The following is a 21,079-nucleotide window of genomic DNA, read 5'->3' as shown; positions in this document are numbered from 1 at the left end:
ATACAAAAAAGTTGGAATATTATAACTATACATATGTTTGCCTTAATATTATTGATTTTGTGCTAATATCTTTGATCTTGGCTGCCTCCAGGATATTTCTCCACGCTTGCCTGTCGTATGTTGTGATTCTCCAGTTTTTAGTGTCATCTCTATTAACTCAGTCATGCCCTCTCAACTTCGGTCATCCATTTTTTTTTCTTCCGGGTTTATTGTCATTAGTATGTTTAGTAACGCTACTTCATATTTTATTTATACCTATTATGGTATTTCCAACTCTTGCGATATAGCATAACATCGCCACCTAATAATTATATACTACAAACATGTATAATCATGGCACCCACATCCTGAAGTGGGCCCCCAGGCTAGGATATTTGGCGGGCCCCCCTACCTATCGCTAAATATAAAGACACAATGTGACAAAATAGCGTTTTCCAAATGGTGTTCGCGGTAAAATTAACGTGTAGGTATATTTAGTGTTTTTTTTTTGCATTCTAATACATCCATTTGAATTATGGAGTTGCCGAGTATCAATACACAATTAAAATTTGTATCGTACAACCACATAATTTTAAATAATAACATTATTGAAGAAAAATACCGCCACAGGCGACTTTTTTTTACTATTAAAGAGAATTTGTGATGTGTGTTTATATCACTTGTCTGGTCGACTCGCCACGCCGGGCCCTTCCTGAGCTCGTGCCCCCAGGCTAGAGCCCTGTCAGCCCCCCCCCCCCTTTGTGGGGGCCATGTGTATAATATTTCAAACTCGATGGTAATCTATCTACTTAACGTAATGAATAACGTCGAAACCTCTATAACCCTCACTTCCTAAATTCAATCATTCGATATATCATACACACACTTACCTTCGAATATTAACGCTAATCTTTTAAGATACTTCGTAGATGCTTACTTGTTTGTTATTTAAAACAAAAGGCGTGTCCTTTTAAAAGTGTCACACATGCCGAATTTCCTACCACATTCATTTAGATGTGACACAAAAGTACTTGACGAAAAAGTGACGCCACTTTTCGAGGTTCACTAATATGCCAAAATTTGTGTGGGCGTTCATGGCACTTCTAAAAAATTGCAATGGGTAAGAAGGCTCATGTGGCCCAATTCTCAAAGCACTGACTTCTCATATACATAATGGATTTCCAAATGTACACAATTAGAATCAAGTAAAACCTGCGTTGACGCAGCGCCGTCCGCGTTACCACATGTATTGGCCCTTATAGGGGGTCCTATATACTGTTATGATTTGTAACGAAGAGGATTAGGGGGGTAGAAAATAACACGTCAAAAAATAATAAAATGCATACATAATTCTGAAAACACTCATGAGAAAATATAGCCAATAGAAAAAATCTTTTTTAAGAATAGTAAGACACCCGGCAGGAATCGAACCTGCATCTCTTGAGTATCGCGCCCTGTGCATTACCACTATGCTACGACTGCAATGCTTAATTGCGACAAATTTTAACTATTGGTTTTTTGGTAATGTTCGGTTATCAGGAATACAGCGGAAAACACATTTTGAAAATACCCGATATGCTGGATTATTTGTTAGTTTGGGTTAGTTTAGGTTGGGTTAGGTTTTTTTTTTTTTTATATGGGAGTTGCATTTATTATTGACCTTGCTTATTATGTACAAGGTTTGTAGATCTTCAATTGGAGTTTTCTTTATTTATATGCCTTTATTTTTTAACTATATAGTGTTGGGATCAGGAGGGATATTCTACTGTGGGTCTTAACAGGAACTTCTCCGCATTTGCTCTTGTGAAGAGGAAACCACAGAAAACTCTTCAGGAGAAGACGGACTGTTGACAGAAATCACCAGGCCTTCCGTTTCACTTGAAGAGTGTTCGGCATTTTGTGTCCTGGCTTCGTTTATTTTGCCAATATCCTGCACTATTTTAATCATGTATGATACTACCTTTCGTGATAGTTCCTTGTGAACTATCACGGATCCGATGTCGCATAGATCCTCATCTAGACTCCTGCATCGCGCCTCCAGCTGCTGTCTTTGGAAGCTGAAAATGGGGCAATGCATAAAAAGATGAGGGACATCTTGAGGGGTCATATCATCACACGGGCAGCTGTCGATCTCGGAGAGCTTAAATCGATGCAGGTAGCTCATGAACCCACCGTGACCCGTGAGGAATTGTGTGAGTTCATAGCCAACTTCCTGCATTCCCCTGAAATCAAAGGCATGGAAAATTGTTGGGAAAAACATTTTAGTAATATTTCCTGTCGTTTCTTTCAAATATCGATCATTCCAGAGTTGAAGGGTCCTGCTTTTTATTTTCCTCTTGGCAAAACTGAGCGGAAATTTGGCAAAATCTGGGGCCGTCTTTTTAAGAGTAGCCTCTCGAGCCTTTTCGTCCGCTTTTTCATTTCCTAGGATTCCGCAGTGACCCCTTATCCAGCCGATGTGCACGTTCTGTTTTCTGCATCGTAGTTCCTGGATATCAGTTTTAATGTCCATGACAATAGGATTGACCGAATTTCGGTCCGTTATTGCATGGACGCCTGATTTGCAGTCTGTCAAGATCGTTATTTGTTTCCATCTGTTTGGTGATTTCTTTAGAACGTAGCTCAAAGCTTCTCGGATCGCCAGGAGTTCCGCCTGAAACACTGAGCAGACGTCGTCGAGTTTGATCTTTCTCGACGGCAACTCTCTCACGCCATCGTAAGGTACAAATGCTGCACCCACTTTGCCGTTCAAGAGACTGCCATCAGTGAAGATTCTCAGCTCATTCTGCGTTGCCTCAGGCAGAGTCTGATCATAGTATCCATGGTCAATGCGGTTGCGTTCCGAGGGATGAGGGAGTGAGAAAAAGTCTCCGGTTCCCTGGTAGACTCTGTCTTGCGGCAAGTCCTGCAGGGTGAGAGTCTTCTTTACCTCATATGCTTCTGCAAGCTGCTTGATCCTCAGGTCAAGTGGCATGAAGCCGCTCAAGACCTGAGCAGAAACTAGAGAGATCGTTCTGTATCCTTTGCAAGATCTAATGGCAATTTGTCTTTGAATGGAGTTCAGTTTCTTACGGTTGACTTTTTTCTTTACCGCGTCCGCCCACACGCTGGAAGCGTACGTTATCAGAGGCTCGACAGCACCTAAATATATTTGCTGCATAACCCCCGGCGACGCACCCCATGTGGGTTTGGCGGCTCTGATCAATTTGTTCGTGATGCTTGCGGCCTTTTTACAAATGTTGTCGACGTGTTTGGACCAGTTAAGGTGGCGATCTATGGTGAGACCGAGAACTTTAAAGTGATCCACGTATTTAAGTTGAACTCCGTTCATGTAAATTTTTGGCTGTCGGTCCTTTTTTCTGGTAATATACATCGCGTTGGTTTTGTCTTCTGCAAAGTGTAGTTTGGCTTTAGAGCCCCATGATGTGATGAATTTCAACGCCTTGTCAGTCATATTTTCAAGCTCTGTCGTATTGTTGGCTGTAGCAATCAATAGCAGGTCATCCGCAAATGCTCTCAGTTCAGCTCCAGGGCCCAAGTCCTCCTGAAGTACATCATCTAAGATGTAATTCCAAAAGCTCGGTCCGCAAGATGATCCCTGAGGTTGGGTTAGGTTTTTTTTTTTTTTTTTTTATATGGGAGTTGCATTTATTATTGACCTTGCTTATTATGTACAAGGTTTGTAGATCTTCAATTGGAGTTTTCTTTATTTATTAGTCTATAGTGTTAACTATATAGTGTTGGGATCAGGAGGGATATACTACTGTGGGTCTTAACAGGAACTTCTCCGCATTTGCTCTTGTGAAGAGGAAACCACAGAAAACTCTTCAGGAGAAGACGGACTGTTGACAGAAATCACCAGGCCTTCCGTTTCACTTGAAGAGTGTTCGGCATTTTGTGTCCTGGCTTCGTTTATTTTGCCAATATCCTGCACTATTTTAATCATGTATGATACTACCTTTCGTGATAGTTCCTTGTGAACTATCACGGATCCGATGTCGCATAGGTCCTCATCTAGACTCCTGCATCGCGCCTCCAGCTGCTGTCTTTGGAAGCTGAAAATGGGGCAATGCATAAAAAGATGAGGGACATCTTGAGGGGTCATGTCATCACACGGGCAGCTGTCGATCTCGGAGAGCTTAAATCGATGCAGGTAGCTCATGAACCCACCGTGACCCGTGAGGAATTGTGTGAGTTCAAAGCTAACTTCCTGCATTCTCCTGAAATCAAAGGCATGGAAAATTGTTGGGAAAAACATTTTAGTAATATTTCCTGTCGTTTCTTTCAAATATCGATCATTCCAGAGTTGAAGGGTCCTGCTTTTTATTTTCCTCTTGGCAAAACTGAGCGGAAATTTGGCAAAATCTGGGGCCGTCTTTTTAAGAGTAGCCTCTCGAGCCTTTTCGTCCGCTTTTTCATTTCCTAGGATTCCGCAGTGACCCCTTATCCAGCCGATATGCACGTTCTGTTTTCTGCATCGTAGTTCCTGGATATCAGTTTTAATGTCCATGACAATAGGATTGACCGAATTTCGGTCCGTTATTGCATGGACGCCTGATTTGCAGTCTGTCAAGATCGTTATTTGTTTCCATCTGTTTGGTGCTTTCTTCAGAACGTAGCTCAAAGCTTCTCGGATCGCCAGGAGTTCCGCCTGAAACACTGAGCAGACGTCGTCGAGTTTGATCTTTCTCGACGGCAACTCTCTCACGCCATCGTAAGGTACAAATGCTGCACCCACTTTGCCGTTCAAGAGACTGCCATCAGTGAAGATTCTCAGCTCATTCTGCGTTGCCTCAGGCAGAGTCTGATCATAGTATCCATGGTCAATGCGGTTGCGTTCCGAGGGATGAGGGAGTGAGAAAAAGTCTCCGGTTCCCTGGTAGACTCTGTCTTGCGGCAAGTCCTGCAGGGTGAGAGTCTTCTTTACCTCATATGCTTCTGCAAGTTGCTTGATCCTCAGGTCAAGTGGCATGAAGCCGCTCAAGACCTGAGCAGAAACTAGAGAGATCGTTCTGTATCCTTTGCAAGATCTAATGGCAATTTGTCTTTGAATGGAGTTCAGTTTCTTACGGTTGACTTTTTTCTTTACCGCGTCCGCCCACACGCTGGAAGCGTACGTTATCAGAGGCTCGACAGCACCTAAATATATTTGCTGCATAACCCCCGGCGACGCACCCCATGTGGGTTTGGCGGCTCTGATCAATTTGTTCGTGATGCTTGCGGCCTTTTTACAAATGTTGTCGACGTGTTTGGACCAGTTAAGGTGGCGATCTATGGTGAGACCGAGAACTTTAAAGTGATCCACGTATTTAAGTTGAACTCCGTTCATGTAAATGTTTGGCTGTCGGTCCTTTTTTCTGGTAATATACATCGCGTTGGTTTTGTCTTCTGCAAAGTGTAGTTTGGCTTTAGAGCCCCATGATGTGATGAATTTCAACGCCTTGTCAGTCATATTTTCAAGCTCTGTCGTATTGTTGGCTGTAGCAATCAATAGCAGGTCATCCGCAAATGCTCTCAGTTCAGCTCCAGGGCCCAAGTCCTCCTGAAGTACATCATCTAAGATGTAATTCCAAAAGCTCGGTCCGCAAGATGATCCCTGAACGCATCCTTTGGTCGTAACCTTCTGGAGCGTGGCATCAAAATGTGACAGTATGACTTTCCTTTGTTGATGATAGCTCTTCACTAGCGTAAACAAGTTCCGAGGGCACTTCTTGCTTCTCAGCTGGCACATTAGAAATGGCCACCAAGCATTATCAAAGGCTCCTCTGATGTCGAGCGAGATTGCTATGACCATCTTCTTGTCTTGCAGCGCAGTCCTGATTTCGTTGACTGAAGCGTTCAGAGCGTCTTCTGTTGATTTCTGGGGCGTAAAACCATATTGCTTTTGACTCAACTTACCTTTTCGATGAAAATGCCAGTTTATCCGATTTATCATCAGCTTTTCCAGTACTTTTCCAAATACTGAAATGAGGCCGATCGGTCTGTAGGACTTGATGTCTTGAAGGTCGTCTTTTCCCGGCTTGGGAATGACAACAACCCTCGCTATTTTCCATTGAGCTGGAAAGTGGCTCACTCTGAGACATGCGTTGTACATACCCAATACTAATGACCTATCCACGTTGAAGAAATGAAGGCAAATGTCGGCGGTGAAGTGATCTTCTCCGGGTGCCTTATGTGGACTTATGTTTGAAACTATATCCTCGATCTCTTCTTCAGTGAATATCGGGTCGTTTGGGGTGTAGGGTAGAATTTCCGCCATACGTCTGATGTTAATCTGTTCGTTGGTTTCATTTTGTATGGTGTCGTCCGGGAAAAACTTATCCAATAGGCGCTGAGCGGATTCTTCAGCCGAAGCTAAGTACTCGTCGCCATCTTTGAGCGTCGCTGGTGGAGTGGTCTTTCTTCGGTTTACCAGAACTCTGTGAATTGCTGACCAAGCGGTTTCTTTCGTCTGTGATGCGCAGTAATTTTTCCAAGACTCGATTTTGGTTTTCGCAATTGCATCTTTATAAGTTTGTTTCGCTTCAAGATATTCCGGAAGCGTTTTGGTCTCTCTTCGGAGTCTTCCTGAATTCTGAAGTCTGTGCTTACATTTGATTGCGTCTTTCTTGAGCTTATCGAGTTCATCGTTCCACCAAGGACAGGGCTGTCTTTTGAAAGGTTTCCTGATTGGTATACTTGATTTGCACGATTCTCCCAAGATGTCCATCAATGTGTTTATTTTCTTTTCCAACACAAGCGAGTTGCTCACTTCAGAAAAATAGTTTTCAGAAGCGTGTATATCCGTCAGTTTGTTTTTTATATCTTTCGAAAATTTTTCCCAGTTCGCTTTTTTTGTATTATAAAGGGCAGTTTTCGGATCTGTGGGATTCCAAATCTTTGTGGAAATTTCGAAAGAAATAGGATTATGGTCGCTGAGTTGGTTATCATTTGATTCTACTCTCCACCTGTGAACAGTGTCCAGAAAACTTGAAGAGCAGAATGTCATGTCTATAACGCTTGTGATGTGACGGTTGTCACGATAGGTTTCGAAGGTGGGTCGATTTCCTTCATTGAGAATGTTCATATTGAGTTCTGAAAGAAAATCTGCGACTTCTTCGCCCCTTCTATCGGTCTTCGCGCTCCCCCACCACACATTTTTTGCGTTAAGGTCACTCCCTATGAGGATTGGAACATCTCCAAGCAGTGTGAGTTTTCCTAATGTTGGGGCAATGTCGGCGTTTGGCTCCACGTACATAGATCCAATAACAAGAGGTCCAGCTTCTGTGGTAATTCTTACAAGTGTGGTATTTGAGTCACTGAATTTGCTCAGCATTATGCCATTTATCGTGGAGTTGCATTAGGTTGGGTTAGGTTAGGTTAGGTTAGGTTAGGTTAGGTTAGGTTAGGTTAGGTTAGGTTAGGTTAGGTTAGGTTAGGTTAGGTTAGGTTAACCTAACAAATAATTCAGTTTATCGGCTATTTTCAAAATGTGTTTTCCGCTGTATTCCTGATAACCGAACAGTACCGGTTTTTTTAATACCTGCTCATAAGCGCTCTCAGAATTCAGAAAAGATTTTTTTCTATTGGCTATATTTTCTCATGAATGGTTTCAGAATTATTTATGTTCAATAATTAGAATGGTACATTCTTAAAATCTTGTGAATTATTCAATAAATAAAAGAAATAGTTAATAATAAAATGCCTTAGAATTTTCATTAATCGTTATTTATATATCAGTACCTACTATAGTTCTGCCCTCGTAATCTGGCCTGTTGCAATGTTAAGAAACTTGTTAAGAATGACATTATAGTAACTGGACAACCCGATACCTGCCTTACTGCCATAACATCGATTTTTTTATAGTAAAAATACATAATAGGTATCTGATATTATTAATAATCTCATCTCAATGGCGTTCGTCTCAACTCCTTTCGCCTGATCGATATCTCCACTTCAAGTCCTTTCTCGCAATTTGCGATCTTCTTAACCATTGTTCCAGCCCGCTGACACTTGAATTTGTCGATGCGGTGTGCAATTTCTTCAAACTCAGGTCGACCGAAATACTTTATTAATTCTTTAGGCCAACGTGGATCAATATTTTTATCATTGACATTTCTATTGTTCATAAGGTCAATGGGCATTGTATAAAAATATAGAGGTAGATATCTAGAGATTAGATTTTTTATTTATAAATGGTTATTTAATATATATATATTTAATAATTATAAAAAAATGTTTTAAATATATCTATTGAAATTGATTTCGGACCAACTACTAAGAAACTGTGTCTATCATATTATTATGCCGATGACTTCGAGGTGTGCACGTGGGTCTTGTCAAGTACCAACTTACAAAAGTGAGGAGTGGGAGCCACGACCACTTCCTATCCAAGCACCATGATATTTTGGGTATACCAGGCAAAGCTTCAAGTAGGCAGATCGGACACACTCTCCCATTAGCAATATTCAACTCGAACAAACGTATTATATTTGGCTGAGGACAAAAAATTAAATTATAGTACCTACGCTTGTTTTTCACTAACTCAAAGAAATATCCAATTTTCCACTCGTTAAAATTATATGTTTCGATCTTCTTTTGGTACTCATTGTCATGCTGTGCAAATAGTGTTAAAAGTCATGCGGGCATCCTCATAAAATTTTACAAAAAAACTTTGTTTTCCTTCAAACCTCCAGTACTCGATTCATATAATCGGCAAAATCCATCCCGTGGTCGACATATTTGATATGCCTGGTCTATACTATCGTCTCAGGTAGACGAATCACATAATAAACTGTGTCTCTCATATTATTTAGACGGAAAATGACTCAGCACGTGAACTGATACAAATTACAGTGAGCGGTGGTGTTTATGAATAAGCTAAACAAAACATATTTTAATAAAACAACGTAAAATAACAACGTCCATCTTAATTAATTTTTCGGTATCACGGTGACAACCCAAACATGGTGACAACACAAACAACATTTCACACACGGTTATACGTTTGAGTTGCGCACGTCGCTCAAGCCCCGCCGAACGCTGTCCACTCAGGCCGTACACTTACGATACAATAACAAACAACAGCTGTGAAAGTCTTCTTAAAATTTTTTGTTTGTATTCGGTGCCACAGAGCAACATAAAACTACATCTATGTTATCCATATAGAAATTATAGAAAGGTGTGACTTTTAACATTAAAAATTATACCATTCAATAAGTACATTTTTTATAAATTTAATTGAAGATAAATGCATATGTATATAGCTTCAATTCGATTGTTTCTAGATGCCGCATATGAATAAAAGCAATCTAAACAGTTATGGCCTGATTCCTGACCACACAAACAATGAAAAGTTGTTTATTAGAAGAAGAAAAAAAATGTTGAATTCGCAACACATTATTTCATTCGCCCGGCCAAATAAATATTTCCGCGCTCTACTTGCTTGTACGGAAAAAAAAGAAAACCCACTGCCGGGCCACTTATATAAATTTAATGGAAATTATGACATTCAAATTTTAATTTCAATTAATTATTTATTATTTAATTTTGACACAGGTATTTTAATTATTATTTAATTTTAATGGACTACCGTTTACTGTATAGAAGTCATACTGTCTAATTTGTTTCGGATATATTTTAGTGTATTCACTATTTTGTAACGCGTATCTTTAAATTGTCTGCGATGACCTAAGTATAAGACATGCCCCCCACATCTTAAACCGGGGCCCTCTACCCATCGCCAGGGTTAACGTGGGACTTCTTACAGAATCGTTTTCTAAATGTTAGACCTTTCTAAAGGTAAAATTAAGGGTATTCGGTGTATTTTTAGCGATTTTTTGTATTGTTGAATAAATCCACTTGAATTACGGAGTTGTCGAATATCGACACACAGTAGGTAGGGGAAGGTTGCCCAAGTCGTTCTGCCTCCTAAGTCGTACCACTGCAATATTTCGGGTGGGGTCATAACATTGAATCTATCGATCAGAAAGTATACTAATAAGTAATTCATGTTGAATTGCATCCAGCAATACGCAACCAAAATGTTCCTCAAAGAAATATTCATTTGAAAAGTATTTTGGCTCTCTTAATGCTCGGCCGTAGTGATTTGGCAGGCGCGGCGGTGTCTTGCGAAACTCAAACGTATAACCGTGTGTATTATGCCCCAAAAAAGACACTGTCTACGATCATTTTGCACACGGTTATACGTTTGAGTTTCGCAAGACGCCCCCGCGCGACCACTACGTTCTTGCACTCAGTGTTATATTTTTCTCTCAAAAAATCTATCTTATCAGGTCGACCAGCCCCCCTTGTGGTGGCCATGGTATAAGAAGTCAATATTGTTTTGTTGTCAAAATACGATATTTTTCTGTTAATCGAAGCCATAATAATTTAATAATATCACAATATTTCATCCTACCCCAGTGGTCTTAAAGCTTTGTCGACTCATGGAACCCTTATATAACTTATAATTCTAAGGTTTTTTTCAGGGAACCCCATCCCATCATTTTTATTGTGAAACGCGGAAGCCCCAGAGAGGTTTAAATACCGCTGCGTAACCCAAAGAAAGTCTGTTTATACGATTTGGAGCGAAATGATAGTTTATTTTTATTTAGCAATATTATGCTCTATTTAGAGCGATTCATTAGAACCGACTAATACATTCATAATAATGCATTTATTTTTTTAAATATAAACTAAAATTATTATTCAAGAATTTTATTGTATTTTTTTTAATATTTGCATAGTAATTAATTGGTTACATACCCATTAATTGGAATGTAATTTTTACTATCTAAATTCAATACATACATTAAAAAGTATCAGTAGAGAGTGCGATTATTGTAGGTCATTCATAAATTCATATTATTTAGTCATTAAAATTATTTATGATTATTGGATTAGCATTCTTTTATTTGAAAGTACTAAAGCTTTGATAAAATTTGAATACTTGCATACGTTTTTGTTTTCATTCATAATTTAAATTTATTTTGAATAAGGAATTTGAATTGCCGCTATTTATTTAAGCGTATTTAAACTTTTGTTTAAAGATGATAATAATCACAAGATAAAAAGAACTTTTTATAGCAGTACAACGTTTTTAAATGTTCTGTAAACTTGACTTGACTAGCTTAAACGATCAAAAAAATGTACTTGATAGAAATACTGAATAATGAAATGTCATTCCATATTGGTTTCCATAGTTACGCACGTATATATTATTTAATAATTTAGTTGCTAGGACCCGTAGCAAAACAGAATTAACTAAAAATGAATTCAATTCTACTTAAAAATGGCTAAAAGTATTAAAAAAATGCATTGGCATCGTGTTCTGATATATTCTAAAAGTTTCAAATGTCAAGCTAGTCGGGAAGTTAGTTAAAAATCGATTGCAAGATTTGTACCGGACAAACAACCACAGGACAAATAAGAATACGAGCTAATAAAAACGTTGTAAAAAATGTTCTTATTTATTAGATGCAACATAATAATGTAACCAACGATTCTTTCATTTCAAATTTAGATAATATATATACGAGTATCTATACCCCGATAAAAAGGCATCATTATTTCGGACTTATGTTATAAAATCATTATTAAAAATATTTATTGTATACGCAAAACTCGCCACCCTATCGCTAGCATTGGTTTAGTTTCGATTAAAATTTTGTCTTAATTGTTATATCTAAACCAATATGGGTAAGCGCTCATTTTAATGTTTCTAATATTGATTCTGTTCAATATTTTACCCTCTAAATAAGGGATGTCAGGCATTTGAAGTGAATCGTTTTCCTGAAAAGATGTAATGGACATAATAAACACCAATACAAATACATCATCAATCGACTTACGGACATATCATGGGGGGGGGGGGGGTTTAATCCCGTTTCTTTTGGGTGAGTGCTGAGAATTTAAAACCATTAAAATAGTATTGAGACCTACATACTGGATGCCTGCCCTATCCTATGGCACTGTCTGCCATCTATCAAGTTGATAAAAACGCGCTAGAATTGATTGTGGATCTGTCAGTGAGAACTATTTTTGACAATATGATGTTGACTTGATGCTTATATTATGTATGTCTCTGTGCGTATTTATATGACGATTTGAATGAGTAGAGAATGACTTAGTAGTTAAAAACTATTTCTGGTTAAACATGTAATGTCATCTTCCATGTTACGGAACGTCTGGAATGCAAATGGTAAAAATATCAATAAAAAAAACTGTTAATATTTCTCAATAAAATGCGCATGTGACACAAATTTTTCTGATCTTCAAAGCGTCTCAGGTATTCTGTATATTTTTTCTACAACGCGGCTCAGCTCTTTTATTTCGTATTAGATTATAAAAAAATGTATGTCACATTGGATGACATTTTTTTATATTCGCGTGATAGTTACATCCAAATGACATTCTAATCAACATAAACAAAAAACCGTAAATAAAATATTAGACATGCATCGGCATGGTTGCCATCCAATTTATTATTCATAAGTATGCGCTTTATCATTATTAAGATATAAATAAATTGACGTTTACCTTGATTGGTAAACAAATACTTAATTTAATTATCAACATTTACCAACCACAATTAGTGTGCAATCAGTACCACAAATAATTAAAAACAATTTATTAATTCAACGTTTGTATTTAACGGCCCACGTGCTCGTCGTAGGTCAAAATTGAGTTTTTATTGTATTTTCAAAACATGATCCTGGACACTCCTTAAACGTTGTAGATAATCTATTTATATAATTTTGAAGCCATAGTATCCTTTATAGTTATTTTAAACATTTGATGACTGCATAAAGTATTTTTGTTACATAAAATAGTATTCTTTTAAACCTCTCGCTCTAATGTTTTCGGTACATAACTGTGCAGTGGTGTAAAGATTTTTTACATTTATTAATTTTTAAACGCATTTATAAAATCATTAGTATAATTTATTACGAGATAATTTTTGTAAAATATTCACGATAAAAAATTATAATGATAATCTCTGTGATCCCAAATTTGACAAGAATTAGGCATTTTATTATTCAAAAAATCAGCAAGATTAACACATTTGAAGATGATTCTAAAGATACTTATTATAAGCTATGTTTTTGAGCATTCAAGTGTGATAAACATCTTATGAATAATGATTGCTTTATAATAATTATTGACCTAAGAATAAGGTAGTGTTTTTCTTTTGTCATTCCCCAGTGGTTAAGCTACAACATACGGCCGTAGCCATAAATTGACAAACTATAATTGAAGTAGGGAGTAAAATAATATTGACGTGCGTGTTTAAACATTTTCAACAATTTGAAAAACGTTAATGTAGTGTTTCACACTGCCTTTAATCTTAGCGGTAGGTAGGGGGGCCCCAAATATCCTAGCTTGAGGGCCCGCTTCAGGATGTGGGGACCATGGTGTAGGTACACCGATTGCAATAGATAAAAGACCGATAAACGAGAAATTAGGCTGTGAAGAAGAAAAAGAGCCTATAGGTCTAACTTACATTCTCCTCCTTGCCCCCCCCCCCCCCCAATATTAAATCCTGGGTGCGCCACTGAGAACAAGGGACCCGATATAGCACGTCGCTAGGAAAAAAACAGGCCTGGTTTCTACCTGGACGAGTGTGTGTTGACCAAATCCACAAACTTCGATGTATACTTCAGCAGAGCCATGAACCGAACAGCTCGTGGGCCTGCTGCTTTGTGGGTTATGCAAAGGATTTTGATAGTCTGCACCGCCCCTCCTTCTGTAGGATACTGGGAGCATACGGGATTGCTAAAATCATATGCCTGCACGAGAATAGTGAATGCTGTGTCAGAATTAGTGATACTATCATGGAATGGTTCGGTACCCGGTCAAAACCAAATGCCGCCAATTTGACGCTTGCATTCTGACGGTGCTGCTTTACGGTAGGGAATCATGGTACCTTACGAATATTGAGGTTCGAGAACAAATGTTTGTGACGGATACAGGGTGTGCAGTGTTGAAGTAACGAGGAGATAAGAGAACGCACCAAGCAGCCTCTCATTACGCTGGTAGTGAAGAGGCGACGTTGGACCTGGCTCGGCCACGTGCTGCGGATGACAGAAGAGAGCCTCAACCTGGCTTGGCTGTTCTTTATGTAAACCAGATTCCGGTGTCCTGGAAGATGTATACGGCGGAGCTATGAGATGCTGGTATGACCTGGAACGATACAAGAAGACATGGTCTCCATAATATGCTCCAACTAAGGGATGGATATGGCCGAAGAAGATATTCTTCAATGTATAGTAAACTGAGCTCAGGTCAAAGCGAGAGAGCATTATAAGTAACAAGTTCATGCAATATATTAAACTCTACATAATATAGGCTTATTTGTTTATTCGAAGCCACCGACGATTGTATTATGAGTTTACATCACGTGTTTTTATTTATATTAATCGTACAGACTATGTATTATAAAATTTTATAGGTTTCGTATTATGTAGCGAATATTCGTCAATTTTCAATACCAGTATATATAACATCATTAATTTAAGACGTTATGAACTTATATTTTGTAAGTATATTTTACTGCCCAAGCATTTACCCAATTATAAAAAAATGTAGGGGAGAGCAGGTAGGATTCGTACACTTTTTACTCTAAGCCGTATAAAAACAAAACTGTAAGATATTTTGAAATAACTTCAATGCTGCTATATATCCAATATATTTGGCTTTAATAAGAGTGAAGTGTAGTTTAGATATAAATCAGCATGGCGAAGCTACGGTAACTTTTCTGAAAAATGGAAAACGTACGAAACTACCCCACACGTGGGGTAGCTTCGTACATAGTGTGGGGCACATTCGTACATAATGGGGAACCTTCGTTCAGTCAAATAAAATGATATTTATTCAATGTAATATAATCATGTATTGAGATCAAAGCTAACACAGAATCAGCCTTCATGTAATAATAATTAATAGTTATTGTTTTTGAAGTGCTTAGAACTACTTAGTCATAAAAATATAACACTTTTATTTATTTTTTTGTTAATAAAGGAACGAATAAATCAACATTATAAAATTTACCATTAGATTAATAGGTCTTAATCTTATGTATTTAATAGTTCCATATCCAACATTATACATAGATAGGTCTTTTTCGAAGCTAAATATTATCCGGGCTGTTTTTGCTGTAAAAGCAGATTTTGATAGCGGGAAAATACATACCACATCTGATATGTAAACTGTTCCTTCATCTTTGGTAGAGGGAAAGACAAATTTCCAGGTATGAGGCTTCTTGCTAAAAAATGAAACTTTGTATTCAACGGGACTATATTTTTTAAGCACCTGCCCAAGATAATATAAAACGGTCATTGTTTTCTTGAACTCTACTATCACAAAGCGTTCTTCTTTGATGTTCTCTGACGTAACTGGAGTTTCATTCTCAGTATCCGATCCTTCAGACGTCTCTTCGATGGGAGAACAAGAACTTTCTCTTAAACTCCGCGGTTACACTATGCGTATGAGCGGGAGTCACACACACAAACGCGAGCACGCCAATGAATTGGATAGTGAAGATATCGCCACTGTACGAATGCTCCCTGTGTACGAATCGTACCTGCTCTCCCCTACCTAATGAAAGCAATTATATGATTATAACGGCGAAATATTTAATTTATTGATAAATGTGCTATTGCTTATTTGAAATCGTCAAGCGGGTTACACTGCTCGCTATGTCTATACTATTCTAATGTATATTCAAGTCCAAGATACATACTGTCCGTAAACAAATTATAGAAATATATGGAAACATAATATTATTATGTCCTAAAACAAAATGCAAACCTGGTGGAAAAAATGGGATGCGTCATCCAATCACAGGCAGACGTAGGTAATTTTTTTTTTCAAACATCAAACGGCAAATGGAGAGAACGTCGGATGATTACATCAGTCAATTCTTGAATGGACATGGTAGCTTCGCTGGCAGGCTCTATGAGCTTTGTCTTGTTATCTGTTAAATGACGTGACCATGTGGTGGAGAAATACAGGATGCGAAATTACAAGCCACATCTTCTGGGAATGTTCTAAATTATTGTATTTAATTATTAGTGTTAAGAAAAGCGCTGTTCAAGTTGGTCCAACCAGCCGTTGGACCCATCGGATTGTCCGATCCGGTTGCCACAAAGGGCACTTCTGTTGCATTTAGAAATTTTATGGTGTCATCTGCCTACGTATTTTTTTTACTTAATATGTTCCGTTTACTTACTCCAATTAATTTTTAATTTTACCTCTACGTGGTCCTTTCTCCATTGGGTATCTTCTTCTTCTTTCACCCTGTCACGTCCCAACATTGGGGCATAGGGCAAGCACAAGTTGGCGCCACTTCCCTCGGTCCATCGCCAACTCCTGTGCCTCCCGCCATGTCAGACCTGCAGCACGTAGGTCACTTTTGTAGCATCGCTGCAGGGTGAGGGAGGGCCGGCCACGGCGACGGAACCCTTGAAGCTGTGCCACAATGGTACGAAGTGCCGCACTCTTTGGCGGCATCCGGAATACATGTCCCAGCCACGTAATTCGTCTCTTCTCCATTGGGTATTCTTAACATAAAGTCATGTAAATTCAGTCAAAGCACGGTGACCTCAGTCTTGGTTAACTGCTCCTGAGACATTCCCAGTCATAAAAAAAATATGCATCACCCCAAGCGTATAATCCCGTGATTGAGCCATTAACTTCAATGTTACAAGGCTCATTAAATTCACTAAATGTTTTATAGAATGTTTGTCGTCCTTCAGAAACATTTGCTTACCGTTCCTCGTCGTGCCAAGTCTTGAGCGTGAGTCGTGAGCGATACATTCGCTCCAGAAGTTGACGAAGGCATCACCATTGTCCTCGGCTCGTAGAATTTCGTCGATATTGCAGCTTACTGGGTAAGCCTTGCATGAAAAAAGATGCTCCATGCTTTTCAAAAAACCGCACTCTCAGGTTTGGTCATCGGAGAACCCCCACTTCACCATGTTGTTTCAAGTGCGCCCTACCATGGTTCTCAGTCTGTTTAGGGCATTCCATGTACGGTACCCGAGACTGGCTCCGGGTGGGAGATGCTCTGCTGGCTTTACCCAATCTTCAAGACGCTCAGAGGCTAGGTTCGCCTCCCATGCGGATAGTCTATCTTCTTCGGATGGGACAGTCAGAGTTAAAGATCAAACATTGTCCCGAAACTGTCATAGATACTATACGGAAAGCTACAACAATCTGACAATAGGTAATAATATTTTTCAATACATTTGCATTTCGTTTTCACAAAAAATGTATGTGTACACATTGTTTTATACGATTTTTATTCGTTTACGGATGTAGTATAACATACTAACAGCCCAAGTAATATTAAAATTTACTTCTGTACGAGGCAGTTTCGCTGATGTTTACAATAATATTAATACTGGTGGTGTAGTCTGATTGGTGATCTAGTGACCAGTCAGATGCAACAGAAATGCATTGCGTTACGACACCACGTCGGCGAAAGTAGAATGAGTCTGGGCAGCTTCCCAAACTTTCACATTACATATTTAATGAATTATTATTAAATAAAATAATAATATGTATTCACACGAATATTTTCTGAAATAGTTAGCTAAATTCACTGTACTCATTACAGAAAAATAAACAGTTTGAAAATATTCATTTAGTCGTAACTTGTAATCATAAAATATATACTCCAACCAAAGATATAAAAAAAAACCTTTTTCTATAAAGACGGAGCTAAACAGTATGAAAGTGGTGCCAACAAAAGAACCACTAGGACCAGTAATTAAGTTAGCTACAAGTCAATCTCGCAAATTTTTCAACAAAGCAGAATTCAGACATAAAACACCCATGGCTAATCAAAGTTCTGCATGCAACTTTTTTAATAACTAATTTACATTTAGTAATTGAGTTAGCATTTACTTGGTAGAATTCTATTTTACAAGAAATGAAAAGCAAGAATGAATTACAAGAAATAGCCTTGATAATGGTGTCACAACCGAAATAGCTATCGACAAACCTTTTTAAAAACCTGTAGAATTTAATATTAATTATATTTTCATGTCTTCTAATTTACATTTGTTTTAGAATAGTTTAAAAAGCTTATTTTTACACCAAAGACACCATTCATACAGAATCAATGTATTTAAGATGAAGGAAGAAAGCAATGACATTTTTTTTAAAGGTAGTGAAATGATTTTTAGTTCAGCCGTATCACTATTTTTAATAGAAAAACTAAACCGTTATAGTTGTTGATTTATTGACATACTTAGCAAGCCCATATTAATGCTTTGGACGCTGAAGACGCACCTAGTGCGTAATGACCAGGCGGCCGATCGATGTAATTAACGTGCATTTTAAATGTGGTAATTAAAAATCATTATCTAGTCAGCAGCGAATGCGTAAATAAAAGTTTTTTTTTTAATAATCTGGTAATTTCATGAAAAAATCGATTTGTTAATAATACGCAAGTAGTAAGTACCCTACATTTCATGCATCAAAAATCTTGTAAGTATTTTAATTATGCCATATTAGTCAAAACTGAGGCAATGGCCAAAGAAAATTCATTATATTATTATATTGCGATGACATATTTGTTATTTGTTTATAATAATTGTTTACAGCCATTTAAATATATTTTAATTTAACATATTTTAATATCGCAATCGCAGCTATCATTGAAATGAATAAATAATAGCTTTACTTAGATTCTTTCTGACTTCTTAGGAATATTCGTTATGAAAAGCGCCACAAATTCATCAATAATAATTTGTTGTAAACAGGTCCTGAAATTTAAAAATGATTGGGGACCGCAAGTAAGAAATAAATTACTGGTTTTAAAGATAAGTATGTGTCATTCCAGTTTCCAGCTGTTAATAATGTAAAATAAAATACAGGTAGATTAAATTAAATGTTTTAACTTAACTGATTGGTTCACCAATCAATCCAATTTTCAAATTGGATTAAGCATCAAATGATTTATCAGCTATTATTCACATATTCACGTTTTTGTAAGCGAACTAATCAAATAATATTTTCTTTTGTGGATAGAATATAAATTTAATTATTCCCTAGTAGATAAAAAATACCAGAGCTTACTAAAAGTTTTTTCAAAATTAAATGTATATTTATCACATTTAACTAAAGAGACATACAAAAACTAATTAGGTATATCGTCACTGTTCTGGCAGAAGACACTAATTCGAAAAAGTGACATATTGAGTTAGTTATACCAAAATGTTCCTTATTTCAAACTTTACCGTCTGGAAACCTTCTTAATAAATAAACAGTCTTAATTTTAAAATCATCCTTTATACGATTATTTAATAAACTCACATGATAGACCATTTCAAACATTTTCACAACTTCAAAGTCAAATTACTCAAAACTAGTATTCTCCAGTTAGTGTGCTCTGCCAGAACAGAGACGAATTATATTCTTATTGTTTACGTAGGTACTTATCATGTGTTATGGCTGTTATGAGTATGACATTAATCTAGAAAAAAGGTTCCATACAAAAATAATAAAATACTTTAGAACTTTACATAGCAATAGCGAGGGGTGGAGGTCATCAATGGTGCACACTAAACTTTGTCAGTCATACTGATTTGTTTTTATTGAACTAAGAATACAATTTGCAGACGGTGCTACGAGTACATACTTAATGCATCGCTAAAAATGTCTACATCTCTAGGGAGTGCATTGACCAGCCGCACACCCCTCTTAAAGCTGCGACCACGATGTAATTTTCCACAATATCGGGATTGGAAACTATACCACGTGAGAGCAGGGAACTAATTTTGAAGTAGGTTGTTACTTAGTGTATATTTTGCTTATTCTAATCATCATCATCAGCCTGAATCTACCCACTGCTGGATGAAGGCCTCTTCAAGCTGCTTCCACTTCTCTCGGTCCTGTGAATTGCGTTGCCACATACTTCCGCAGAACTTTATCATTTCATCGATCCAGCGGCCTCTAGGTCTACCTTGCGGACGTTTTGTACCTCTCTTGTATTGAGCTCCAAGGAAATTATGTTGAGAAATAAAAAAAAAATACAAAAATAAAACCTGTTTTAATGCTTTTTTCTAAGGAATTATTGACCCACCCTCGTAGTTTCGGTAAGTTATGGCCAATCCGGCAATAATAGTGCACACTTTTTCAGTGCTACTTATTTGTTTTCGTTTAATTAAGAATACATATTATAGATGGTGTTGGTTAGTTTTGTTTTAATTCATTAAGCCCTGCCTAAACCAAACCACAATCAATAAAAAATATTCTTCAATCTATAAAATATCTAAATTTATGTTTGTTTTAATGGCATGATTTTAGATAATATGTTATAGGATATATAAACGAATATTTTTTTTGACTACTATCTACTAAGTGTGACAGGGATTAATTTAATTTTAAAAACTAACAAACACTATCCACACATTGTAGTCTTAGTTCAATGAAAGCAAATACGTTTGACTGACAATGCGTAGTGTGCACTATTTATGTTGGATCTTAATAGCCTACCTCCACTCTTCGCCACTGTTACAACGGACCACCACCGGCCTTGTTATTGGTGTATACCGAGGCATCGCGTAGGCGTAGGGTGTCCTCCAAAGTAATGCAGGGAGTACCTATTCCAGAAATCTCGTTTGGAGTGCACAAGCAGTGCATTTTCACAAAGTTATATAACGTAATTTTCTACTAACGTGGAATAATTATTAAAGCCATGCACACATCACTCACCGGCAATTAAATTGATTCGATAAACTTGCCTACTTTAAAACCAGGTGCAAAACGGCATTCCCTACTTTAATAAAACTGACGATTTTTAAACAATCAGCTGTCTCAAAATATATTTAATAAAATGTTACATCTTGATAACTTCAGCTACCAGTTATGTAGATAGTTTATTTTAATTAATGTCATTCTGTTTAATATTGACAACGATTACATACATATTATATCATAGGCGTTTACATAGACAGGATCAGTGTTATCATAGGAGCGAAGTCTGTCTTAAAACATAAAGGTACATTTGTATACTGCCCTTCCAAGGAAGAAGGCAGTAACTCGCAAAATTTGTGAAATTGAATTATGAATGCCATCCGTTAGGTAATTTTGAAGGCTATATATTCTGTCC

General features: G+C 37.4%; 1 protein-coding gene across 1 annotated transcript; it reads right to left on the bottom strand.

The window, feature by feature from the left end:
* Positions 1–1,753: 1,753 nt before the first annotated feature.
* On the bottom strand, positions 1,754–3,433 carry LOC147064462 (uncharacterized). The gene has a single exon (XM_085957663.1). It carries the CDS (start codon positions 3,431–3,433, stop codon positions 1,754–1,756), a length of 1,680 nt encoding a protein of 559 aa, XP_085813789.1.
* Positions 3,434–21,079: the final 17,646 nt, after the last annotated feature.

The sequence above is a fragment of the Rhyacophila brunnea genome, unplaced genomic scaffold (genome assembly GCF_057557595.1).
Source record: "Rhyacophila brunnea isolate RB1 unplaced genomic scaffold, BYU_Rbru_1.0 scaffold_7, whole genome shotgun sequence".
Taxonomy (NCBI): Eukaryota; Metazoa; Arthropoda; class Insecta; order Trichoptera; family Rhyacophilidae; genus Rhyacophila; species Rhyacophila brunnea.
Note: the sequence above shows the minus strand (reverse complement) of the source record. Positions and strands in the feature narration are given on the sequence as shown.

What these genes read in the sequence shown, in the direction of transcription:
- LOC147064462 (XM_085957663.1), bottom strand. Translation starts at nt 3,433, where the DNA reads ATGACTGACAAGGCGTTGAAATTCATCACATCATGGGGCTCTAAAGCC.